The sequence below is a fragment of the Hyperolius riggenbachi genome, chromosome 8 (assembly GCF_040937935.1).
Source record: "Hyperolius riggenbachi isolate aHypRig1 chromosome 8, aHypRig1.pri, whole genome shotgun sequence".
Classification (NCBI taxonomy): domain Eukaryota; kingdom Metazoa; phylum Chordata; class Amphibia; order Anura; family Hyperoliidae; genus Hyperolius; species Hyperolius riggenbachi.
This window is the reverse complement of record NC_090653.1, coordinates 130,700,377-130,720,579: the sequence shown is the minus strand read 5'-3', so window position 1 is coordinate 130,720,579 and position 20,203 is coordinate 130,700,377. Positions and strand designations below refer to the sequence as shown.

The 20,203-nt window shown below is 42.8% G+C and overlaps 1 protein-coding gene across 1 annotated transcript in view; it reads right to left on the bottom strand.

Annotated features, from left to right (window-relative positions):
* The window catches only part of AMOT (angiomotin), a 111,197-nt gene that overhangs the window by 59,547 nt on the left and 31,447 nt on the right, over positions 1–20,203 (bottom strand). Inside the window, exons 2-3 of the mRNA XM_068251107.1 lie at positions 10,012–10,074; positions 7,797–8,666 (exon numbers count right to left, since the gene is read on the bottom strand). Coding sequence (XP_068107208.1) covers positions 7,797–8,629 — 833 coding nt within the window. The 5' untranslated portion in view covers positions 8,630–8,666; positions 10,012–10,074. The remainder of the gene's footprint in view (positions 1–7,796; positions 8,667–10,011; positions 10,075–20,203) is intronic.

Sequence of the window (20,203 nt, the reverse complement as noted above, 5' to 3'; positions counted from 1 at the left end):
TGACTTCATTCAGTTTTGTCCCTTTAATGTTTGTATGATCACTATTTTCAAACTCTGAAAGACTGAGAATGGTAGAAGGGGTCAGCAGTTTATTAACAATGACTGACAAGATCTCTTAGTTAGGAGCAATGGCAATCCAGTCACTGTGGTAGAAAAACAAACTAGTGAACCAACGACACACACAAGCAGAGAGTTGTCCACCATGTCTATCCAGTCTGTTGGACCCCAAAGCAACAATACTTCAAATAAAGAGGATTCCTAAATACAACTTATTTATCTATCACAAATGCTTTCTCTGCTGCACTGTACAGAGAAGACTGAACAAGTGTCCCTCACAAACTGTCCCTCAGTGGGGCTGGCGGTATAATGTCTCTACCACAACTGGACTAATTGGAGGACCGAACTATCTTACTAGTGTGTTTTCCTGTAGTGAAAGGGGAAACTGGGGCAAACAGATATCCAACACAAACACACAAACTTCAAGGGACTGGAATCATGCTACTAAAAGGTTAAATAGTTACTTTAAATGTACATATACAAATACTCTCAAAGTTTACAAATCCCTTTTACATGCTAGTTTATCAATAGAAAGAAGTACATACATGAAAAGCAGGTGCCAGTCCAAAGATTCACAACCGTTCTCACAAGTTATCCAGCTTTCCTCAGAGAACAGGGAGATTGCTTCCTACTTGGCATACCCTATACCTAATTGCTCAATTCCCAGGCTTCATTTTTCCATCCACCATCTTCTCTGCAGCAGACTGTGGGCTCTCTCAATGTTTCCAGAAGAATGCTTAGTGAGTCTGTGTGACTTTGTCAGGATGTGTGCACCCTTGCTGTCCACATCACAAGAAGCAAATTGGATTCTCCTGTCAGCTTCCTCTCTGTGTTGTGTGTGATGTGCTGAAACCAGTCACAATAACCTGACTGCTGCCCACATGCAGAAGGTGGATCTGTGTCTGTGTGTGTCATTAATTGGAATGTAGGTCACATCTCTCACACTCTCCATTCTTTGCTGTAATTTATTACCCATCATGGATAAACAGGACTGGTTCCGCTGGGTAATTTCACTGACTCCCTATTAAGCATTAAGCCAGACACACATGCACCAGCTAAAAACTCACTACTGAGACGGCAACATCTAATCACTAGCTTTTCCTCTCACCATCAGCCCTCTGTCTCAAATATTAGATTGAACACAATTACCATTGTTGGTGTGTGTATGACCATCATATAGGATCTAGGTCAGGCTTTCTCAACCAGGGTTCCTTGAGTACTCTGCAGGGGTTCTATGGCATTTTCCCCCATCATGGGGGGGGGGGGGTATAATAGAGCACATTATAATAGGGGGTACTTTAAAAAGGCACTAAATTGGGGGTCAGAATAATAATGAGCTCATTGATAAAAAGCACTAGGATAAGGAGACACTAAAATGAGTGGCACTGTAATAGGGGGTAGTGAAATAAGCAGGCTCACCTTCTTTTAAAGACCATGCCTCCTGCAAAATACATGCAGGGGTTCCTTGAGATCCAAAAGTTATTTGCAGTGTTCCTCCAGGGTAACAAGGTTGAGAAAAGCTGATCTAGGTTCTCAACATATGGTATTTGGGGATGGAGTGCTTAGAACTTGACACAGTCAATCCATCATACTGTAGTAAGTTTTCAGGTTAAGGAAAAACAAACAAATGGTACTTACATATTATACCATCTAACGAATTTGACTTCCCCCTGTTTAAAAGATATTTCCTCCCCTTAGGAAAGTCGAGTCTTGGCTTTCATTTGCACTATGCCCCGTATCAGTGCAATGCACCATTCCTGAGTTAGGGGGTGTTCACTACACCTGGCTGCCAGCAACACTAACCTGGAAACCCGCAATTCCACCCCGAAGAATAGCAAGCGAAACGAGCAGGCGAGAGTCCTTGAGTGCAATGTCCACTATCCAGGCAAGGGGGCAATGATTCCAGTAAAGCTGGAAAGTGGACACCCCTCATGCAACACCCCCTAACTCAGGAACGATGCACCGCACCAACACGAAGCATAACGCAATTGAAAGCCAAAGACTTGACTTTTCAACGATATGTAGATTTCCAAAGGGAGTAAATAGCTTTTAAAAAGGGACCCTGAGCAGTGGATTAAAATGAAATTGGTACTTACCAGGGGCTTCCTCCAGCCCATCATAGGCAGCGAGGTCCCTCGGCGTCCTCCTGGCTGCTCTCCGGGTCCCGCTGGCGGCTCCTTTACCTGAAACTTTCGGGCGAAGTGTCAGCCCAACACTTCCTGGACCAGGGCGCTCCGCAGGACAGTACTGCACATGACGCGTAGCAGAAAGCGTGATGATGCAGAGCGCCCCGGTCCAGGAAGTGCTCGCCAACACTCCGGCTGAAAGTCCCTGATAAAGAAGTTGCCAGCGGGAGCCGGAGAGCAGCCAGGAGGACACCGGGGAACCTTGCGGCCTACGGTGGGCTGGAGGAAGCCCCAGGTAAGTACCAATATAATTTTAATCCAGTGTTCAGGGTCCCTTTAACCAGGGGGCAGTCACATTCAGTAAATGGTACGATACTTAAGAACCAGCAAAACTAATAAATCACATACGAACAAACCTCAGTAAGTATTTTAGTTTAAGCAATCAAGCAATGTTTGGAACATAGTTATACACAATAACTGAATACTACGTACAAATACATTTGTGTCAAGGGGTACTTGAGCCAATTTTATGAACAGAAGAGGTTTATTGGCCAACACTGTCATTAATAAAACGGTACATGCTATAATAAATCTTGAAAAGCACTGGTATAAATCAAGGATATTCAAAAAACTGTGAACATTTGATTTTATAGAAATTGTGGAGGTAAAAACGAAGTTTTAAACATTTTCAGGATTACATTTTTTTGTTTTTTCGTGCAGAAGGTCACAAAGAACAGTATGAATCATTTTTTTTTTGCCTTTTCTGGGCCACTTTTAACCAGTTCACCCCCAAGGGTTTTTACTCTAACGGACCAGAGCAATTTTCACTTGTCAGTGCTCCTCCCTTTTATTCCCTAATAACTTTATTACTACTTATCAAAAGAAAATGATCTATACCTCGTTTTTTTCACCACCAATTAGGCTTTCTGTGGGTAGTACATTTTGCTAAGAATTTTTTTATTCTAAATGCATTTTAATGAGAAAAAAACAAAAAAATAGAAAAAAAATCATTATTGCTCAGTTTTCAGCCATTATAGTTTTAAAATTAAACATTCTCCTGTGGATAAAACAAACACATTGTATTTGCCCAGTTGTCCCGATTATTAAACCATTTAAATTATGTCCCTATCACAATGTATGGCGACAGTATATTATTTTGAAATATAGGTGTTATTTTTCTGTTCTGTTTTTTTTTGTTCTAGCCATAATTACAAGCCCCAATGTAATAAATTAAAATTAATTTTCCCCCATAAAATATAGATTAAAAAAAGCAGAGTCCCTAAGGCAAGTATTTATTTATTTATTTTAAGCTGATTTTTTTTTTTACAAGTGTTTTCTTTTGGAGGGGGAGTGTTGGAAGTGGAATTTTATTAATTTTATTACTCATGTGTATGTACTTGTAAATGTATGTATTTTGTACGTGTCATATACTTTTTGGCCACAAGATGGTGCTAGTGAACACTCGTTATAGTAAGTGTTCACTTTTTTTTTTTTTTTTACACTTTATTTAATTGTTACATTTCCTGTTTTTGTGAATGGATGTAGCCGCTGTTCGCGGTCACGTCCATTCACTCCAGGCACTGCGATTGGGTAGAGGACCTCTTCCCCAATCCCTCAGCACGGGATCCTGACGGAAACGGCGGCCGTAGCGGCGCGCACACGGCGGTAGCAGCGGCGGGAACGCGCGACTTATTAATACGTCATGTTGCCGTTAATAGGGTAAAGCATGACGTATTAATGCGTTAGGATGCCACTAAATGGTTAAATACCTCTTTGAATTGGTTCAGGTATCCTTATTTTGCTCAGGAAACATTTCACATCCCATGAAACCTTCGCAATGCTAAGAATTGTGACAGTGGCCATCTTTAAAGAAGGCTGTCAGAGAGAAAAGGAGGGGATTTTTTTTTATTTATTCGTTTTTTATTTTTTTGTTAATCAATTAAATAAAAAAGCATAATCCATGCCATGCACTGATGAGGATCAACCAATCCGAAACAGTCTGTATGCATGTCTGATTAGTGTGGCTCTGTAATATTAACAAACTGACACATCATTGCATTCCAGCTGTTCTGGAGGTGTGTTTAGGTCACAGGGAGAACAATGGATAATTTGCATATTTCAGCAGTGATGCATTGTGGGAGACATCATATGCTCACTCCAACCTGAATTATTGTAAATACCTTCTGTTTTAAGAAAGTAAACTTTTGTTTTCCATAGCATGCTACTCAGAAACCTCAATGGAATGACCCACATAGATCATTTCCATATCAATTTTTCAGGCCTATTCAATCCTGTTTATTAAATTTGCCACAGATCTGTTCCAACACATTTGATTAATTTACTTAGGATCAGGCAGTGGAGAGATGGCAGGGGAATGACCAGATAGTAGTGCACTGAATGGATCAATATAAAGCTTTTACTTCAACTGATGGATTTCTGCTCTCTATTGAACGAAACAGGAGAAAAGGGCACCCAAGGTGCCCCGATAAGAAGGGCATTTCCAAAGGCTGTGATAAAAGTTGCAATTTTTGCGACCACTATTAATAGCCGCAATTTACATAGAGGGCGGCAGGTCTACCCACTATTTTACCAGGTGCCCAAATTTCAGTGTAATACCAATAATTGTGGCTTTGCGGCAGGGTGGTGGTGGGGGGTCATGATTAATTTGCTTCAGAGATTCTACACCAAACCCTTACATTTTTCCTTTTGACAAGCACAGCCCTTGTTATTCAAAACAGGAAAAGGTAAAGGAATACTGAAAACAAATACTTCCCTCATCCTATACATATTATTCCTACTACTACTGTGTAACACAAAGCCACAGAAACTGTGTGATTCATGGACTAGTGACTGGGTCGGTCTACAATATGTATTGATTGAAAGGGGGGGGGGGGGGGGTTCTAGCTTTTGTATATTTCCAGAGGAAGGAACATGAATGCAGAAGCCACACTATGGAATGTTCAGCATATTCCCCTGGGATGCCCATAAGGTGAACAGGGCACATTCCAGAGACAAAGTGCTTTGTTACAGGAAAGGGAAAACCAGAAGTGCCAGCTTCCTCCTAGACTGTAAACTAGATCAGCCATAAGCATCTTTCCACTGAACAATAGGGCTACATACAGCCATCACAATGCTGGAATAAAAGGCATGCAGCCATATGCAAAATGTGGGCTCCCCTGCTCATATTACATGCTTTATTGATTTTCAAACTGCAAGAGATTTAAGACATCTTGGCAGACAAAAAAGACTGTGCACTACAAATACTGATGCAGACTTTAATGTGCATTTACTGATATTGCTACACACACACAGTCATCCAAAAGGTACTGTAACCGCCCTTTGGTTTTATCTGCCACACAAGGTATTCTTTATGTGTAATTTACCTTGCATCTGTCAGGATAACCTCGTTTCTCTCTGCATCACTTGTCACATGACTGCAGAATACCAGTAACCGTTTGTTTAGCAACAATAAAGGAATACCAATATGAATTGATAGTGCTAAAACAATCCTATGTGGCTGTAGGCATGGCAAGGTAGTAAAGACTCACTGCAGTGTCAGAAGTAATCCCCCATGCTGCTCTTAATTTATCCCATTCTGAGTCGTGACCAGGTACAGTAGAAGCTCATTATAGAAAACTCTGATATAGTATACCTCTGGCTATAGTAAACTTAGTCCTCAGGTCCTGACCATGCACCTGTTATGAACATACAATGTATGACCAATTCGGATGTAGTAAACTTCTGATATAATAAGCTACTTAGCCAGGTCTCTAAGTTTACTATAAAGGGATTCTACTGTAGTGGTCAATGACTTCTGACCTGCACACACACTGAGCATCCCCTCATAGCTGAGCGAGATGTATGCAGGTACACAGGGATTTTGGGAGAACTGGGAGCATGGGCTAAGCACTGGGATAGTTATACTGCATATGCGCTGGAGAACTACCATATATACTCGCATATAACCCGACCCGCATATAAGCCAAGGTACCCACTTTTCCCACAGAAACCAGGAAAAAGTGATTGGCCTGTGTATTAGCCCCCTACCCAGTATAGCCCCCTCCACGGAAGCCTGATGTGCCCCCAGTGCAAGTCAGCCCCCCTCCACATAGCCAGATGTGCCCCAAGGATGATACAGCTGTGTCTCAAGATGCCACTAGATGGCGTCACAGATATGAGAGACAGCGATTACACACAGGTAGAATCCCAGATCATTGTACCGCTGACACTTTGCTTGCACACTCCGATTCACAAGCCAGGGGACACAGGTAGTCTTGAGCAGAGCACTCTGCACACCATGTTGTAGTGGATGCGGGGCACAGACACAGTAGGGAGCCAGCTGGTAAGAGCAGGATCACTAGTGCACGATCCTTACGCTCCTCTGCCAGTAACAAAGCCTGCTCCACCATCCGTTCTGTTCCACTGACCCGCTTATAAGCCAACATTTGTTTGTGCTGAAAAATTAGGCTTAATACACATATTAGTCTATCATGCATAGCAACATTTAAAGTGACCTCAAATCAAACTCAGATGAAGCCAGCGGATACATAGAACGCCTTCAAAAAAATATTTTGCTTTTGAAAACAAAGAAAACAATGAGAATCCCTCATGGGAATATAGACTAGTCCAAAACCTGCCAGTTCTGTCAGATTTTAACTGCTTTTCGCTAGAGTGGTCTTTTAAAAATGTGTTGTTAGCTTCAAATTCAGTATAAGCATTTATTTGTCCAAAACAACAATATTTCTCAGTTTCAACATGTGTCATCTAGGCTTTGCTCTATTTTTAATCAATTGTAGGATTACATGTTTTGCAAATCATTGCATTATGTTTTTATGTACATTTTACATGGCATCCCAACTCTGTGTACATCAACAGCCACTTCAGGCTAGAGTGTCTGACTGCACCATTCAGCTTCGGAATTTCTGACAGAAAAATGAAAAGAGTGAGATGTATAACATCAGACGATGAATTGCCATACTACCGAACAAATGCATTCTTCTCATAAGGATTTATTACAGTAAACTAAATATTTAAACCATGTGTCATCAGATCTTCCTTTGGCTGTTTTGTGATGTTAACTTTCTCCTCCTTGAAACCTGTCAAGTGTATTCACATCATAAACAGTATCAGCCCAAGCAAAGAATGGCCTTATGGCTGACAACTAACCTCTATCAAAACAGGTGCCTCAGTCATCTGGTCAGCTAGACTTCCTACACATTGTAAACAGCAATTATCACTCTGGTGGAATTCTGGTGGTGCTTCTACTACCAGGCAGTCAACTAACTTGTTTAAAGCAAAAACACCCCGCAAATTAAGTAACAAACTTTTGAGAGGATAGATTCACTCATTCAACATTCATGCCTTTATAAACCGTGTAAACTGGTAACTTGGATTCTGGGATTTGCCCAGACTTGCTTGGCATGACACACCCATTATTTACCCCAACCACCTAAACTCACTCTCCTTTCATGCGACTATCCTGGATACATACCCTGTATATTCAGGGTGGAGATGAAAAATCTCAAAAGAGTTCAGATCATTCTCAGGAGACATAAAAGCCTAGTCAGAAAATGTTGAAATAATATTTGCAAATTAATAATAAGTATAACTCACCTGGACGAGCCATAATCTGGAGGAGGCTGGTAACGGAGCATAGGTCCATCTGATCGGTTCTGCTGATTGACTCTAGGGTCCCCATAATAGTGACCCATGTCCTTAGCTTTACCTTGCAAGGGTAGTGTGGAAATGTTTTTATTAAATGGATAGTCAGGTGGAGGTCCCCTGTGCTCCATCACTTTTTGCCCCCCATTCTGTGAAGGATTTTTGTATAGTTCATTGGATCCGGAATTTTTGTAGAGGTCCAATGGCTGTGGGGAAAGAGGAGCACTGGTAACTGGAGCATGTGCCTTTACTCCACTTGTAGCCAGTGACAGTTGCATGAGTCTCTCACTTAGAGATCGCACATGGCCCTGCTTTAGGTCCTTAAGACCATCATCTTGGTGAACTTTTCCTGTGTTAACCCTCTGAAGAGTTGGGCGACCCTCAGTCCTCATTTTCTGATTGGTCACCCCAGTTACGTAAAAAGCTGCTCCAACACTAGCATGAGGTTGTCCACGGAAATACTGTGACTGAACTTTGGCCTCCTCATAAGTAGGGAGGTCTTCACTGTTTTGAGCTCTTAAAGGTATCTGTTTCTCCATCATGTTCTCCACCTGGATCTCCTGCCCTTGTGGCTCTTGGCGGGCAGCATGGGGAATTAACTGAGGGTCCTGAGAAATTAGTCCTTCCTGAGGCCCTTGTCCACCACTATATTGAGGTATGTTTCCTGTGGCTTGTTGATGTAATGCCAGCAAGTTACGGTTGTCATTAGGATTCCCGTAACGAAGCTGCTCCTGCAGCAGTCTCTGCAATACTGTGGTGGCTGCTTGCTCTTCTGAAGTCCTCATCTCCAATTTTGGACCTCAAATTATGCATTCAAATGACCTGTTGGGATACAAAACAAAAAAATAAAAATGAATATCTATGATGGTTTTAATAAAGAATATAAAACTGGATTCAACCACTAAAACATTTTTAAAGACTATAGTAATTTTTTTCGAACTAGGCTTCAACTGACAACTGCAGCTAGAGGGATATGGAGGCTGCCATATTTCCTTTTAAGCTATACCAGTGATCTGCAAACTTGGCTCTCCAGCTGTTAAGGAACTACAAGTCCCACAATGCACTGCAGGAGTCTGACAGCCACAGTCATGATTCATAAAGGCAAGCGCATTGTGTGACAAGTTTGCAGATCACTGAGCTATACCAGTTGCCTGGCTATCCTGCTGATCCTCTGCCTATATTACGTTCAGCCATAGCCCCTGAACAAGCATGCAACAGATCAGATGTTTCTGACATCATTGTCAGATCTGACAAGATCTGACAAGATTAGCTGCATGCTTGTTTCTGGTGCAATTCAGCCACTACTGCAGCCAAATAGATCAGCAGGGATACCAGGCAACTGGTATTGTTTAACAGCAAATAAATATAGCAGCCTCTATACTCTTCTCACTTCAGTTGTTCTTTAATGTTAGGCTACATTCATACACCTTTGGGTGCACTGCGTCAGACAATATAATCACATTATATTGTATTGGTACGTTCTCATCAGCAAGTTAGCAATGCAGTGTGGTGGATTCCATCAGCATATCACGATGCATGCAGTGCGGTGTTGCAGAATGTCCGCGTTAACAGCTGCAGTGAACCATACTTTATATGTACTGTATATGTCGCACTGCATGCATAATGCACACCACAACTTTTCCCTTCCATTGCGATACTGTCTTTACAGGCTACACATCACAATGTGTCACCGTGAACAGAGCCTTAATGTACAAGTGTTGGGAAATATACATTTACAAAAATTAGTTTTTGAGCTCCACTGAGGGACGGTAAGTGATGTACACTGTCCAGTGTTCTTTAAAATAGACTGCAGAAAAAAGGACAGAGCTATATTACAGTGCAAGATTAACAAAAAAAACCACATTTTCTTTGAAAGTATGAGACAAGATCAGCTTTTCATTTGATCGAAAAGATAAAAGGTGCACGTATGCCTATAGTACAATGATGCTGCCATTTTCAACTCAATTGATTTTGTCCTGCTGCTCACGTACAACTGCGACCAATCATATTTCTGTTTGGACCGATACACTGTTTATTATTGTCTACAAATCAGGAAAGGAACAGGTGAGTTTAGCAATAAACACATGAAAAGGGAACAACGGCAACAGCTTAGAATAACCTATCAATTCTCTAGCAAAATAGAGATAAAACAAAAAAGTGATCTTACCTATTAAACCCACGAGTGTCTTTCATCGGAGTACCTTTGGAGCTGCACAGAAAGCCTTTCAAGCTGAGAAAATATAGAAAAACAGGAGGAAGGCATGGTGAGAAAAGTGCAAAGCTTTTACATGCAAGTTTTTTGTTCCTGTTAAAAGTACAAGACAATACAGAACTCAAAAATGGCACCAGCAGAAGAGTTACCGTACTGTTCACATTCATAACTACCGAGGTCTTGCAACATGACATAAGATTTTTTTTTATATGTTGGTATTTTTTAATGTTCAAGAACTACAATTAGGCCTTTTTTCCACGGACTGTTCAGCTATATGTTCAGCAAGCTGTTACCAGGCAGCAGTGAGCAGTTACGAGTTTGAGAAGCATTTCACTGCCTATCAGCAGTCCTTGGAAAAGAGGCCTAAGGCCCCATTCACACTAGAACGTTTTGCCAGCGATTTTGGCAAAATGCCCAAGCGCTAGCGCTTTTGAGTGCTTGTGCGGCTAAAAATGAGGCTTGGGTAAGAAAAACAAAGTTCTGATGCTGTGCACGGCAATATTGCGGCAAGTTTGCGCTACAATCCCAATATGTGCTACTGCTATTTACAATTTTGCTGGACTTTGAACATGATATTGTGACTATTTGGTCAAACACTGTTCTATTTGGCTAAGTCCTCTTTTCCACGGACAGTTGAAAGACAGTGAAATGCCCCAAACTCTCACAGCTGCTTGCTGCTGCCTGATAACTGCTTGCTGAGCACACAGTTCAACTGTCTGTGGAGGCCTTACTGAGCAGGACTCCATGATATGCGTCTAATTGATTGGCGGCTTGTGGCAATCACTGATGAATTGCCGCTGTGCATGTGCTGGAACTGTGGCACTGATGGATTGCGGCTGTGTATGTGCTGCAGTTGTGGCACTCACTGATGGACTGTGGCTGTGTATGTGCTGCAGTTGTGGCACTCACTGATGGACTGCGGCTGTGTATGTGCTGCAGTTGTGGCACTCACTGATGGACTGCGGCTGTGTATGTGCTGCAGTTGTGGCACTCACTGATGGACTGCGGCTGTGCATGTCCTGCAGTTGTGGCTTTCATCAGCAGGTAGAATCTTCATGGAAGAGCAAAGTTACAGGGTGGACCATAAACTGCACATAAATAACACCCAGTCCACATTCCTTGTAGGTTACATCAGGAGTGTGAGGAAGTGACAATCATGTGAAACACAAGATATAATGATACACAGTGAGCAACAGGTGGAATGTCTACCACATCACAGGACTCTAGCAAGCAAGCAGCAGAGGAAGCTCACCTCTCTGAGGGCAGATGATAGGCAGTGAAAAGACAGTCAAACTCTCCCAACTGCTTGCTGCTGCCTGGTAACAGTTCACTGAGCGTGCAGTTCAGCGTCCTGTGGAAAAGGCCCTTAGGCCCCATTCCCACCTAAAAGCACAAAACGCTGGCGATTAACGCTAGCATTTTGCGGGAGTGATTTTTCCGCGATTAACGCAGAAAAATCACTGGACACTGCAGTGTTTTGGGAGTGATCGCGATTATCGGTGCTATGCATGCTAAGATCTGCAAAACGCTAGAGGTTTATGAAGCAGATTTTCAGAGCGTTTCTAGGCATGTTTAGAGAGGTTTTCTAAACATGCCTAATGTTTTTTGGAGCATTTTTGTGTAGCAGATTTCATATATTGTTACAGTAAAGCGGTTACTGAACAGCTTCTGTAACAAAAATGCCTGAAAAGCCGCTCTGATCTAGGTTTTTCAGAGGGGTTTAAGCTTTTCCTATACTTTACACTGAGGCAGAAACGCTTCTGCAAACTGCAAAAATGCTGCAGGAGCCTGGTTTGCTAAAAACCTCAAAACGCTGGTGTGCACCATCACATTAAAGGATACCACAACTGACATGTGGCATAATGAGATAGACATGGGTATGTACAGTGCCTAGCACACAAATAACTATGCTGTGTTCCTTTTTTTCTTTCTCTGCCTGAAAGAGGTAAATATCAGGTATGTAAGTGGCTGACTCAGTCCTGACTCAGACAGGAAGTGACTACAGTGTGACCCTCACTGATAAGAATTTCCCCCTTTTTTATCTCTTTCTTGCTCTCAGAAGCCATTTTCTTCTAGGAAAGTGTTTTATAGTTGGAATTTCTTATCAGTGAAGGTCACACTGTAGTCACTTCCTGTCTGAGTCAGGACTGAGTCAGCCACTTACATACCTGATATTTACCTCTTTCAGGCAGAGAAAGAAAAAAAGGAACACAGCATAGTTATTTGTGTGCTAGGCACTGTACATACCCATGTCTATCTCATTATGCCACATGTCAGTTGTGGTATCCTTTAAGATACATTAGCCAAGCGTTTTCACAGGCTGCAGTGGTTTTGTAACTCTACCAAAAACGCTTGGTGTGCACCAGCACTAACACTGAATTCAGACGTGAAGCAATCAAGAGATGACAAGTTGTGTAATGTTTTTCCCATTCATTTTACCTCAGACATAGGCCCAATCGAAGGTGGTAGTTGAACTGTGTGCTCAGCAAACAGTTACCAAGTAGCAACAAGCAGTTGTGAGAGTTTGACAGGCTTTTCACTGCATATCAACTGCTCGTGCAAAAGGGGCCTCAGAAGCCGCTTGCTGCCTATCAACCGCTAGTGAAACAGGGGCCTAAGGGTAAGGGTAAACTTAATTAGATAAAGAAGGGGATTTCAGACATCAGGAGCAGCCCTGGAGAAGTCTTGGAGGCATGTATGTACAGAAAGTAAGGGCTCAGCCACACTTTAAGCGCTTTTCTGAGTGTTTGTGATTGATTAGTGCTTTCTGAGCGCTTTTTAAAAACAAATTGCTCCCATTCACTTGCATTAAAATTGTGGTAGAAATCGCAGTGATTTTTCGCCTACGCGATTTTTATGCGATATTAATGAAAGCGAATCAATCACAAGCGCTCATAAAAGCGCTTATAGTGTGGCTGAGCCCTATGAGACATTAGTAAGTCACTGAAGGAGCAGAGAGGGCCATTAAAGGTGTATGTTTTAGGAGGTTGGGACAGGAACTGTAGAGTCATATGAAGTCAAAGCATAGTAGCCTGAATTGTATTTTGAGGTGGACTAGAAGCCAGTACACAAATCACACAGCTTAAAAATCCTACCAGATATTCAAACCTGTCCCACACTGCACAAATAAGCAAATACATCTGTCTGGAGTTGGGTTGTACAACAAAGTATAAACAATTTTACACCTTACAAAACATCCCAAGTCATCATGGACCACACTCTTTCAACAAGATAAATGTATCAGTTTAGGGATTTATAAATATGACAATTTCCTTTGATGTGTTCCCTCCGGATAGGACGCACTCGGAGGGTGTTCATTAAACAGAGACCTACATGCCCTGACACTAAATTACAATCAGAGGCTACAAACTGGATCATTTCAAAGCAACACTTTCCAATCCTTTCTGCTCAGATTACACAAAAATAGCAAAAGTCCCCATAAGATTTAACCTCTCACCTCCATCTTCGAGATGCTGTGTGTTGTTTAACATGGCCATGACCCTTCCTGATGTTGTAAGGAAAGCATGATAAATTACACACAGTGCTTCAGTTACCAAGAAGCTTAAAGCAAAATTCTGCTTTCATCCAAACTGAATGGGCAACATAAAAGCAATGCAGCTTTAGAAAAATCAACACTATTTCAAATGTCATAAGCTGGGTACACACATATCACTGTCACCCACAGGGATTAGGAGTCGATCTCTTGGATGACAGAACAGAGCCAAGTGGCGTATAAATGCAATGCTAGCCTAGAGGCTAGCAATGTGTATTTTGCTGTCGAGGGCGGAAGGAGAGATGATATGCAGCTCATAGCTTTCAGTAGGTAGAGTGAGAAGGAGAGCAATGCACTCGGGATCGATCTTGTGTCTGTGTCACTAAAGGTACCCCATGCCTTGGCATACTTTGTCATTTGATGGACTGAACTCATACTTGCCTTGAATTACTTGTACTGGCTCTGCCCTTTACCCATATTGTGTATTTAAATGCTTTTGATCACGTGTTAAACTCAACAAAGATGAAATAATGTCTCTCTGTGCTGGTGCTGTTTAAGGCTAGAGGTGGACTGTGTACCCTCACTGCTGAGCTAATAGCTAATCCTTCATGTTAGAGAACGGAAAACTTAATTGTCTGGTGCTGGATTGTAACTCAGCAAGGAGAATGCTCCAGCACGCAGTGATTGTATATACCTGGTCTGTTTATGTGCGATGCAACAGAGGCAATTTAACGTGCAGTATCGCGCTGCAATTGAAGTCTACACAGCGTTCATCTGATGTGATCCAATGGATTTCAGTATTCCAACATGAAGCATGCAGTGCATAACAGTTAACAGTGGCAGTGAAGCATATTTTTCATTGACTGCATGCTTCACTGTGCAACTTTCCCCTTTGTTGTATTGCGTTCCTGTTTTTACAGGGAACGCAACTCAGCTCCTCACTGTGAACTTAGCCTAAGGGAACTAACGTTATTAGGGACAGTGTATTGCGCACCATTACATGGCACGATTCAAACCCTATGAACAGTTTGCACCTCATCCGTTGCTTTGCATGCAACGGATTCAGTTGTTACAACATTGAATATGCACAGCAATTTTTTTTTGCATTCTGCGTAATTTATAACACACTGCAACATTTCAGTTTAAAGTTAACCTTACACAAGTTTACACAAGACTGCAAACTCAGATTGCAAGCATGTATGAACACTGCAGGTAGTGAAAGAACACTGCACTTGTCTAGATGGTTGAAGTGGACACCATGAAACTACATTGCCCCTACTTATCTCCATAAGCAGATCGCTCTCTATGCTTTCTACTCTAGTTCTGCAGCATAGTTTTAACATCTACAACACGGCTTCAACAACAATGAACTAGAGGTGAACAAAACACATAATGCGGAAAAAAAAAGCAGCACATCATGTGAAACAGTTGGGAACAGCAGCAGCCAGAAGGCCATCACTGACACTGTGCTGGTATGGGTTGATACAGTACCTTGTTTCATTCTGTCCCATTAAGTAAGCCCAGTAAATGATTACAGCTAGGCTGTACCCGGCAGAGAATCCACCTTGCGTTGTAGCATTCCTTCTGCAATGCAGGGTGTGGTGAGAAGCAGGTGTATGGACCCGGGCCAATGCTGGCTATCCATACCACAGGGACTGAGTCACTTGAACAGAATCAGGAACAACAAGTACACAGGACTGCAAGTGCAGACTTTTTCTGCAGGCTGGAGTCAGACTATGGCTCACCAAAATCTGAGCGCTAATGAAAAAACACACAACTCCACTTATAAATGCTAAACTATCAGCTATTATATCAGTACCATACGCACAGCAAAAGAGAACCACCAGAGGCAAAGGTGTAGGGTTAGAAGATTTTTCACCTTCCATTCAGATTGAGGCCTGGAAGCCACTACAAAACGCTATCGCTAATCGCAAGCGTTTTGTATGAACAGTTTGTAAGTGATTTCATGAGCGGGGGGGGGGGGGGGGGGGGGTACTTATCCGTTAGCTGGGCGCATCCTCTAGGTGGCGACGAAACTCCACCAGAGTTACATCCTTCCCTACTATCCATGGCGGCCTGGAGGGGGAACAGTAATTAGTGCCACCTGCTGGATGCGCCCGGCTAACGGATAAGTACCCATGAGCGTTTTAGGGAGTGTTTTTAAAAAGTGTATCAATTTGCCAGCGGTTGTGTAGCGATAAGCATTTTAAAGTCTGATTGGTCCTTTCAATTAATTTTGTTACAGTGTACAGTGACTTTAAAACGCTAGCAAAATCGCTCCGTGCAGGTTTTGATGAGTGATTACGCCAGCGATGATATACTTTACATTGAAGCACAAATGTTAACAAAATGCTACATGTCCTGCGCTTGCGATTTTCCAAATCGCAAACGCTCCTGTGGAAGTTGCCCCATCCATTAACATTAGCTGAGCGTTTTGGGAAAACGCTAGCGTTTTCAAGTGCTCCCAAAATGCTCACAAAAACGCCTTTGTGGGTTCCAGCCCTCAGGTAGATTTTATATTGAGAATGTACGCTATAGAATGCTTTGATACAATGAACATAACTGCAGTTAAAGAATATAAATGTAGTATAGTCCTTTTTACATAGTAAATCACAATTTATGTTAACAGCTGAGAACAATGCAAACGAAACCTCCAATGCTGTCCCCACTAATGTGAATGTCCCCCTGGTGCACCATGTAAAGTGTATACATTACCTGTCCGTGGCCTGCGCTTGTGCCTCTGCTGCTCTGGGCACATTCTACCTCTCAATACACGCACGCCCCACGTGGTTTCCTAGTAAGCGCGCGTGTGACGTCACACAAGCACGCCCTTACTAGAAAACCAAGTGGGGCGCGTGTATATGCAGAGGAGGAATCCCGAAAGCCAGCAGGGGACAAGCGGAGGGCGCTGAGAGGTAATGTATACACTTTAAATGGGGACATTTTACATTAGGGGGACATTCACATTAGGGAGGTACAGCGTCAGCGGCGAGGTAGACATATGCGGCGCACAAGGGCGATTCCCGAAAGATTTAATGCTGAAATTAATCGGGAATCGGCCTGTAGTGTATGGGCAGCTGACAGATCTCTCTGATCAGATTCGATAAGGGCTTGTTCCCGCTAAGGGTGCTTTTGTTTTGTTTATTTGTTTTAAGCCCCAGCGATTTTCAAAATCGCCCTAAAAGCGCTTATGCAATGATTCCCTATGAGAGTGTTCTCATATGAGCGGTTTGGTTACGATCCGCTCACCAAAGCACTGCCTGTACCATTTTCAGGGCGATTTGCCTCGATGGAAGGTATAGGGAAATAGCAAAGCTCTTGAAAAAGCGCTTTGTATAGCGAATTCCCCAATACATTGTATTTATTCATTACTGACGTCAGTATGTGAAAAAAAATAGCTCTGCAAAAGCGATTTGAAAAGTGCATTACAAAAAATAGGTAAAGCGCAGGTAAGCGCCGGGAGTCTCTCGGTTGAATCTGCCCATAAATCACTAGATGTAAGGCTACCTTTAGGCCTGGAACCCACTAGAGCAGTTTTGAGAGTTTAGGGAGCGCTTTAAATCAGGGCTGTGGAGTCGGAGTTGGAGTCGAGGCAATTTTGGGAACCCGGAGTTGGAGTCGGAGTTGTTGTTTTCATAAACTGAGGGGTCGGAGTCCGGAGTCGGATGATTTTTGTACAAAATCCACAGTCCTGTTAAGTATTAGAGTGAGGAGTCGGAGTCTGGGCCATTTTGGGTACCCAGAGTTGGAGTCGGAGTCGTGGTTTCATAAACTGAGGAGTCGGAATGGAGTCGGAAGATTTCTGTACCGACTCCACAGCCCTGCTTTAAATAGACAAGACAAGACAAATAACATTTATATTGCGCTTTTCTCCTTGCGGACTCAAAGCGCCAGAGCAGAGCAGCAGCCACTAGGGCGCGCTCTATTGGCAGTAGCAGTGTAAGGGAGACTTGCCAAAGGTCTCCTACTGAATTAGTGCTGGCTTACTGAACAGGCAGAGCCGAGATTCGAACCCTGGTCTCCTGTGTCAGAGGCAGAGCCCTTAACCATTACACCATCAGCCAACTAGCAATTTCCCTAAACACTCGGTTAATGTAAAATGGATGGGACAGATTCCACTAAAGCATTAAGGAAATCAGAATCACAGGACATGCAGCATTTTGGGAGTGTTTCCATTCTAATGAATTGCATAGGAGCAGGGAAATCGCTACCAAAATCAATTGCAATACGCTATCACAAATCGCTAGCGATTGCGATAGCACTTTTTCGCTTTCTAGTGGGTTCCAGGCCTTAGGCCTGGAAACCACTAGGAGTGCTTTGTGATTTGAAAAGCTCTTGCTAATGTAATGTTATGGGTGTGATCCTACTGGAGCAATGTGATTTATTTTTTATTGAAAATGCCCCATAGCATTGCATTAGCAAGAGCTTTTTCAAATCACTAGCGCTTAGAAAAGTCTTCTAGTGGGTTTGAGCCATTAGGGCTAGTGCGCACTACAAGAGCTTTTCTGAGTACTTTGTAATTTTAAAAGCTCTTGGTAATGTTATCCTATGTGTGTTCTCACTGGAGCAATGTGATTTTCGTAATAACCCCCATAGCATTGCATTAGCAAGAGCTTTTACAATCACTAGCGTTTAAAAAGCTCTTGTAGCGTGCACCAGCCCATAGAGAGACTTCTCTCCCACCTCCTAAATGTCCCCCCAATAAGCAAATGGGTCTATTTCACACACTATTCTATATCATCTTCCAAGCCACCACCTAAACAGACGTATACATACTCATACTCAGGATAGAAAAATGCGATTGCAATCGCCTAGTGGTTGTGATCGTGATTTTTCATTGATGTTCTGTGAATTTGCCGTGACTGCATCTTGTGATTCTCATTCAGTGAATGAGGGAAGGAACACAATAGGCAGAACCGCATATGCATTTTCCACTATGTACTATGGAAACCGCATATGCGATTCTGCCTAGTGTGTTCCTACCCTGAAAATTGTAACAGGGCTTGAATTAGGGTATTTACACACAACCAACTTTAATTGGCCAATGACTGTCCAATTTTGACACTCCCATGTAAATGTGTTCCTCATATTCAAAATCTGTTGCCCGTTATACTACATCGATGTGGTAGAATTGGCCAATCAAAATTGGATGTGCATATGCAGCTTTTTTTGGAAACAGCACACAAAAGTTGTCCACTAATTTAGCCTAAAGCCTGGTACACACTTTCAATTATGATTGGCCAATCACTGACCAATTTTACTTCCTCTATGAAGTATGAGGGTTTTCCTACACAATCTGCTCATAGTATTCAACATCTGTTGACCCTCATACTACAGGGAGGTGGTAAAATTGGCTGGTGATTGGCCAATCATAATTGAGGCCCGGTGCACACCAAAACCCGCTAGCAGATCCGCAAAATGCTAGCAGATTTTTAAACGTTTTTTTTTCTCAGGCGTTTTGCGTATTGCTGCTGCAGATTTCAGTGTAGTAGATTTCATATATTGTTACAGTAAAGCTGTTACTGAACAGCTTCTGTAACAAAACCGCCTGGCAAACCGCTCTGATCTGCCGTTTTTCAGAGCGGTTTGCGTTTTTCGTATACTTAACATTGAGTCAGAAACACAGCCGGAATCCAAAAAATGCCTCACCCTGGGAGGATTCGTTTCTGCAAAACGTCTCCCGCTCTGGTGTGAACCACCCCATTGAGATACATTGACCAAGCATATCCGCAGCCGCAAGCGGCTGCAGAAATGCTCAAAAAGCCGCTCGGTGTGCACCAGCCCTCAAAGTGTGTACCAGGCTATACTGTCTGATCTATTACAGATCAGAAAAGCAGAACAATGGATTGCCCATAATATTAGCCACGGAGCTCTGTCCGTGTGCCAGGTCTTGCGTAAGTGGAAAACTCTGTTCTTTTCAGGAAGGGGGGGGGCTTAACTGCTTGCCGACCGCGTCACGCCGATGGGCCGTCAGTACCTCTGGCTACCTAATGCTAGAGGACACCTGTAGCTATGACAGGCAAGGGAAGGAAGGGAGAAGTGACAGCTGGGCCAGCCAGCATACTTGCGGTGCAGTTTGGTGAGGGTTTGTAGCTTCATGGAAGGCAAAGTGTAGGGCGCCAGGACCTCTGTGCCTATAGGCTCCAGTGATGTAAATCTAGGCCTGGAGTTTAGGCCTCTTTTCCACAAACTGTTGAGCTGTGTGTTCGGCAAGCAGTTATCAGGCAGCAGTGAGCAGTTACCAGACAGCAACAAGCAGTTACCAGGCAGCAGTGAGCAGTTGTGAGCGTTTGAGAGGCATTTCACTGCCTGTAAACAGTTCGTGGAAAAGAGGCCTTAATGCTGGGTACACACGAGGAGATTTCCCGTTCGATTTGCGGATCGATTCGAATAAATCAAACATGTTCGATTGGATTTCGATCGTTTTTTTCATGATAGGTATGCAAAATCGACGGAAAAAACGATCGAAATCCAATCGAACATGTTTGATTTAATCGAATCGATCCGCAAATCGAACGGGAAATCTCATCGTGTGTACCCAGCATCATGCACAGCCTACATGCAGCTAGTTAGAATAATGCGATCAGTTACAAGGCAGTACTGTAAACAGACCCATAGAATGGTACAGGCAGTGAGTTGACATGCAACACAAGG